Raw genomic sequence first — 7,387 nt, forward strand, 5'->3', positions numbered from 1 at the left:
TTTCTTGCACCGCAGATGTGAGACCGAGAGTGAGAGAACAAAATAAAACACAAGCAAAGTGTATCAAACTTTGTTTAAAAATGGAAAATTTCCTAAATAAATTATCATTTAATTAATATACTTACCCGAATCACATTAGCATTGAGTCACCTGAGATGCTTATCACTGAAAAACGCTTACCCGGCTAAAGAATTTAAAGGGAAGCAACCCCATCACCAAAACGAAAGTGAAAGTAGCTTTGGTAATGGGCCAGTACACCGGGAGTTACCTCCCATACGGGTGTATGCCACGTCACTTCCTCTAGGAACACGTGCCTATTATCATACGGCTTTAAAAAATCTTAAAACCATAAGCGGGGCAGGTGGGAGGGAATACAGTATGTGATTCGGGTAAGTATATTAATTAAATGATAATTTATTTAGGAAATTTTCCATTTAATATCATATTCTTACTCCGAATCACATTAGCAGATAACATCAACAAGGCGGTGGGCTAGAAATGAATCAAAACTCACCATCAAGTTCTGGACAGGAACTGGCCTGCTGCTATGAGCGCTGGAAGGCCTCTGGAGCCATCCTGTCGAAGAGCTGTGACGTCCCGAAGATAAAAGTTTATGAAAACATCTTCGGAACGCCAATACGCAGTTGTCAGCACCTCCTCTAGACGTCTGGAGCGCAGAACTGCCAGAGAGGATGCCCACGCCCTCGTCTCATGGGCTCGGGCCGAGTCAAGTGGCAAGGAGGGCATAACCCCCCCCCTCTTTGTGCGCCTCCACTCATAAGCCTGCTTGATGAGCGAGGACACCCACCGGGCCAACGTTACCTTCGACAAATCTTTCTCGCGCCTAGTAAGGAGAGAGATAAACAACAACTTCTGAGAACTAGACCGAATCGGCTGAGTCCGGGCTAAGTACAGACGAAGTGCCCTCACAGGGCAATTGACCGAATCGGGGTCACCCGGGGCCAACGCGCTGGTCAGAGCCTTAACTCTAACCAGCGGAGAGGCCTGCCCCGGAGACTGATTCTTGGCCAGGAAATCAGGCCGGAAACGCAAAGATGCGGAACCGTCCGGCTCAAAGGAGATATCTCCAGGCTGACCCGACAGGGCGTGGACCTCGCTACCCCGTCGGGCCGTAGCCAACAAAAGGAGAAACAGCGCTTTGCGAGTGACATTGAACAGACTGGCCTCGCTAAAAGGCTCAAAATCCGCAGAACGAAGGAATTCCAGGATTAAAAACAAGTCCCACTTGGGAGCGGGCAAACGAGCTTTAGCTTCCTTAAGAGCAGCCCCTTTAATGACTGCAGCTATAACGCCCCCGACTCGAACAGAACGACCAATCTGCTGAAGAGTCGCCGAGATAGCGGAGCGCCGGACCCTCAACGAGGAGACTGAGGCGCCCTGTGAAGACATGAAAGAGAGGTGGTTAGCGACCTGAATAGAGCGCGGAGCCACCGAACTCACCCCTCTAGCTGAACACCAGGCAGTCCATGCCTTCCAGTGGGAAGCATAAACTGAAGAGGTGGACGCTCTATGCGAGCGAGCCACCAAGTCCAGAGTCAAAGACGACGCCCCAGAGCGCTTCAGCGAGTCCCGAACAACTTCCACACGTGAAGCTTCAGAAGACTGGGCTCCTCGTGTGGAATGCCTGTTCGGGGCTGCACTAGTTCCCCTCGCACGAGTGCGAGAGGAATGGGGGGCCCTTGGGCAAGCCGAAGAAGATCTGGAAACCAGACCTGCGACGGCCACAGAGGAGCGACCAGAAGAAGAAGGGCCGGCTCCTCCATCTCCGCTTTCCGGATTACTCGGCTGAGTAACGGAAAGGGAGGAGTCTGAAGATCTGTATGTGCCCCCCAACCCTCCCTGGACGCATCTGTAAAGAGGTCCAGGTCGGGGAGGGGCACGACGATCGGAACACCTCTGCAGACCCACTCCGTGTGCAACCACGGAAGGGTCGCAGACTGGAACCATCCCTGCAAAGGGATGAGGGCGTCCCAGTCCACCAGAGGAGAGTCCACAAACGGCTTCAGCGCGAACTGAAGCGGACATTTGTGGACCCGGCCCAGTGAAACCAGAAGAGCCATAGACTCCATCTGCCCCAAGATGGAGGCGAGCGAGCGGATGGAAGCCATCAGGAGAGGTAAAGTGGAGCGAATCTGAGCTTGGAGCTTGTCCACCCTTCTCTGAGAAGGCTGGACAGTCCAAGCGACCATGTCGAAAGACATCCCCAGATAAGTGAATGTCTGTGACGGGGTCAGCTCCGACTTTACCCGGTTGATCGAGAACCCCAACCAGTTGGATTCTCGAAGAACCGTCAGGGTATCCTGCGAACAGCCGCTCTGGGACTGGTTCATGATGAGCCAGTCGTCCAGATAAGCCCGCAGACGGATACCCTGGGACCTCACCAGTGCACAGACCTGTCTCACCACCATGGTGAAAATCCACGGTGCGAGAGACAGCCCGAAAGGGAGTGCGCGAAACTGGTAGATCTGATCTCCCCACCGGAAACGAAGCCATTTCCGGTCGGTCGGATGCATAAGAATGTGAAAGTATGCGTCCGTGAGATCGATCGAGGTCACCCAGTCTCCTGGGCGGAGAGAGTCTCGGACAGAGGCTGGCGTCTCCATCTTGAATTTTATCTCCCTCAAGAAAGTATTGAGGAGAGATAAATCCAACACGGGACGCCATCCTCCTGATGCTTTGGGAACAGCGACCAGACGCCCGTAAAATCCCAGGGAGCTGTGGACCCGAACTCTCTCCACCGCGCCCTTCTGCTCCAGGGAGGCAATTTCCGACTGCAAGACGGAACGTGCTTCCTGCGAGAAGGGGGGCTTGAACCGCGGAGGCACTCGGGTAAGAGGCGCCTTTTCCTCCCGCCAGAGTAGACGGAAGCCCGAACTCACCACTCCCACAATCCATTGGCTGTCTACTACCGACATCCAACGAGAAAGTGCCCGGGAGGGGCCTCCCGCCATCACCAAGGTGGAGGGCGGGAGGGAGGTGAGATCGGGAGCGCTTCATTGGGGGTGTGGCTTACTTCCAGAGCCGCCACGCCCCCTCCCCGATGCCGTCCTCTTCTTCCCACCACGAGCGGCCGGCGAAGCCTGCCGCTTCTGAGCTGGCTTGGGGTTAGACGATGTCTGAGCCTGCTTCTGTTTAGAAGGCTGAGACTGTTTCACCCCCTTCAGAGTGTAGTCAAGGAACTGACTGTCCTTGTTTGACTGAATCTCCTTCTGTCTGGCATCCAGTGCCAGCGGACAGAAGAGAGACTCCTCTGAGACCGGGGAGACTCTCAAGGTCTCCCTAGTAGCCAGCTCCGTGAATTGGGACTGCGAGAGGAAGAGATCCCTCCTGCAGAGTACCGCTTGGGTGTACTGCAGGGAGGAAAGACGCAATTGTTCCTCATTGACCTTGGCCAATGCGGTCAAAAGCGCAGAGACATCGTCCGCATTCTGTTCTTCACTGAGAGTGAAAGGAACTAGCGAATCGGTCAATGCCCGAGACAGAGCCCGAACGAGAGTCTCCGCAATGGAGGACAGTTCGATCTGCCGACGTCCAACCTCCTCAGCAGAGAGGAGGGAAGCCTCGGAAACCGGCAAAACCGAATCACGCTTGATCGGTTTAGTCAGAAGAGGCAGCAATTCCCGGGAAACCGGAAGGGTAGCCCTAGGGAGTGCAAAAGACGCCAGCCAATTCTGGCTCTGATTGGGCATGCCAAGCTTCCTATTGGCCGTAGGCACGAAGGAAGAGGCTTGGGCAGCTGAAGCCACCCACTGCTGAGCTGATTCCGGAACTGGACCAAAAGAAAGCAGTAACGGAACAGGCACTGGCCGAATACCACTCCCCGCATGTGCTGGACGAACCAGTGAATGCGAAAGTTGGTAAGCCACTGACGGAGACTCGGCGAACCGGAAGGAAGAAACATCCTCCTGTGCCGGCCGGAAGTCCGCCATGGCAGAAGGAACGAATGATGCGGAAGAGTCCGCAGCCACCACCCCTTCAGGAAAATAACGAGACGTTACTTCCGCCGCGACGTCAAGAACAGACTTGAGCTTCGACGGAAACACGCCCCGCGACTCCTCGCTGACCACTGATGGAGCATCAGAATAGTCACACGTGGAACCATGACCGAAGTCACCAGTTCCGGAAGCAGAAGCATGCCCTGGCAAACCGGAAACCGGAAAAGCCTGAGCACTAACGTCATCCTGCCGCCCAAAACCCTGTGAAGGTAAAGGGTAAGCAGGACGACCATCCGCAAAAACCGGAGCTGGATGAGCTGACGTCACTCCCCCGACTGAGTGGAGTGATGCCTGCTCAAGCCTAGGCGCTTGAAAGCCGGAAGGCGCACGCTGTAATCCACTATCTGGTATCCGGAAGGAACCACCAGAAGAGGAAGAAGCGTTTCCGGCCGAAACCGGAAGTGTAGTCAACGGAACCGCAAAATGCGGAAGTGAAGACTGCACTGGTTGACTTCGCGATCCGGAAGGACCGGAAGTCAGTGAATACTCCATCCTGCCGCGACCGCCGTAGCGTGCCGGAGCGGACGGATCATCACTTCCGGCAAGTGCCGGAAATGCGGCAGTCGAAACCGACTGCCGCCGCTGTTCGAACAAGTCCGGGGCCTCGTAGGTTATCGCCGGAAATGAAAGATCAGCAAGGTATCGGTCGTGACCCGATGCGAAAGAGCTGTCCCCCGAAGGAGAACGTCCAGGCGCCTCACGAGGGCTATCGGACCAGCTCTGCTTACCAACCGACGCTGAAGAGGGAGGACGCTGCTCCAAGCCGGAAGTGGAGGACAAAGACACGGAAGCCAATGCCCGGACGTCACTGCCAGATGCCGGAAACGCCGAACTGCTGGCGACGGAACGCTGAAATTCTGCCTGCACCAAGCTGCGGATTTCTGGAACCAGTGACTTTAACAGAGAGGAAACCAACGCACCTTGTCCAGGTGCTAACAAAGAAGACGAAGTCTCCGATGTAGAGACAGGTGCAGAAGTAACAGTAGCGCTAGGCGCCGCAAAAGAAGCAGAAGTAGTAACAGCGCTAGGCGCCGAAATTGGTACAGCCAACAAAGTGTTACGCTCTTGGTCTGTAACAAGTAACGTTGCTTTGGAAGAGGAAGACTTAGCCTTAATTTTCCCCTTGGGGTCCGACTTGCCACGGCGCTTGTCTGAATCAGACATGTTGACAACAACACGTGGCAACGCGAAAAAATTTACTGAAACATAAGTCTAAACGACTGGAAAATTCAGTAAACACACGCACTAATGCGTTAACAAAATACTATAGCTAAACTTGCCCCACAAGCAGAGGCACGGAGAGCTACAAACAAAGTCACACGAGCTAGAAAACTAACTCACACAACAAAATGGCGACACGCAAGACACTGACACAAACGTCAACAACACGTGGCAAAGTAAAAAGATTTACTGAAACGTAAGTCAAAACGACTGAAAACACAGTAAACACACACGCTTACGCGTCAACAAAATACTAAAGCTACACTTGCCCAAACAGAAAGAGGGCACGCAGAGCTACTAGCAAAGTCACACGAGTTAGCTAACTAACTCACACAACAAAATGGCGAAACACGCAAGTCACTGACACACAAGTCCGTAAAAAACGGACAACGTACAGTAACGAAACAGCGCAAACAACCAACAACAAACGGGAACGAGCTCACCAAACTGTAGGCAAGGCGAGCAGACAAGCTGGGTAACGTGGCCGGCGGGTGTCACTCAAACACACAAGGTCAGCCACAGAGCGTCAAAAAGTGAACCGTCCTCTCCGAGGTGAAAAAGACGTATGATAATAGGCACGTGTTCCTAGAGGAAGTGACGTGGCATACACCCGTATGGGAGGTAACTCCCGGTGTACTGGCCCATTACCAAAGCTACTTTCACTTTCGTTTTGGTGATGGGGTTGCTTCCCTTTAAATTCTTTAGCCGGGTAAGCGTTTTTCAGTGATAAGCATCTCAGGTGACTCAATGCTAATGTGATTCGGAGTAAGAATATGATATTAAATGTATTTTACATACCAGCGTTAGCAGTTACGTAATTTCATAAGGAACAGAGAATGAGATGATGTACATAATAAATAAGGCACATTTGTAATTAATCACCATAAAGAAAACAAACACAAACATTTCACTATAACTAAGCAGATCTTAATTTGCATGTGAGCCGTTACCTTGTTGCGGTAAACAGAACATTCTTACGACACATTATTTCATTTAGAAGAGGTAAATTAATGTATCATCATGAGTATCACCCATTCAAGTTCATGGTAGATGGATATTGATTTTGACTGGGCAAAATTCATTTGATGCAAGTACTTTATACTGTGAACAAAACAATCAAGAACAAATGTGGTGGTGGCGATGGCGATAACAAAATCATCAGGACAGGAGACAGAAAAAGAGAAAAAAAAACCACTTGAAACACGTGCAGTTACATCATATTTCTAAATTCAACTTACTGGTTGAAACAGAACGGGCGCTGTGGTGGGGTAGTAAGACGTCGGCCTCTTAATCGGAAGGTCGTGAGTTTGAATCCCGGCCGCGGTTGCCTGGTGGGTCAAGTGTGGAGATTTTTCCGATCTCCCAGGTCAACTGATATGCAGACCTGCTAGTGGCTTATCCCCCTTCATGTACACACGCAAGCACAAGACCAAGTGTGCACGTTAAGGATCCTGTAAACCATGTCCGAGTTCGGTGGGTTATAGAAACACGAAAATACCCAGCACGCTTCCTCCGAAAGCTTTCTTTCTTTCTTTCTTTGGTGTTTAACGTCGTTTTCAACCACGAAGGTTATATCGCGACGACCTCCGAAAGCGGCGTATGGCTGCCTAAATGGCAGGGTAAAAACTGTCATACACGTAAAAATCCATTCGTGCAAAAACACGTGTACATGGGAGTTTCAGCCCACAAAAGCAGAAGAAAAAGAAAAAACAGAACAGATTTTGTCATATTCACCTTTTATCAAAATAGCAATTGCGTCCATACTTGAACACCGGGTCCTACTTTTACAGAGGTTCACTGAACACAGATTAAATGCAAGGCATGTGATCATTAACTTGAAAAGAGCCAGACAGCGTGCCATCTCGAAATTTTTGTAAACAAAAAAGAAGAAGCAAATTCTTGCAATCTGGGGATCTCAAGAATGATCACTGGAGCTTTGAAAATCCGCCGATTGGTGGAAAAAGATCTCGTGCCGTAATACAGTGTAGGTGACAAGGAGTATTGAACAAATTACTATGCATACTGAAATTGAATGAACTGCCAAATGGAGGTATTTAGTTCTTTGTTTTAGAGGATATCGAACCAAAGAGAATATATCATGTGATGCAAATTCTCACAAAGGCTACCACAGTAATCATGTTGATTGTTGT

At 51.0% G+C, this 7,387-nt stretch overlaps 1 protein-coding gene across 1 annotated transcript; it reads right to left on the reverse strand.

Annotated features, from left to right (window-relative positions):
• Positions 1 to 2,361: 2,361 nt before the first annotated feature.
• Positions 2,362 to 7,348, reverse strand: LOC138968589 (uncharacterized). The gene is made up of 2 exons (XM_070341179.1): positions 6,822 to 7,348; positions 2,362 to 6,747 (listed from the first exon to the last, which is right to left on the reverse strand). Exon 2 carries the CDS (start codon positions 5,178 to 5,180, stop codon positions 3,015 to 3,017), a length of 2,166 nt encoding a protein of 721 aa, XP_070197280.1. The 5' UTR covers positions 5,181 to 6,747; positions 6,822 to 7,348; the 3' UTR covers positions 2,362 to 3,014.
• Positions 7,349 to 7,387: the final 39 nt, after the last annotated feature.

This window comes from Littorina saxatilis, linkage group LG6 (genome assembly GCF_037325665.1).
Source record: "Littorina saxatilis isolate snail1 linkage group LG6, US_GU_Lsax_2.0, whole genome shotgun sequence".
Lineage (NCBI taxonomy): Eukaryota > Metazoa > Mollusca > Gastropoda > Littorinimorpha > Littorinidae > Littorina > Littorina saxatilis.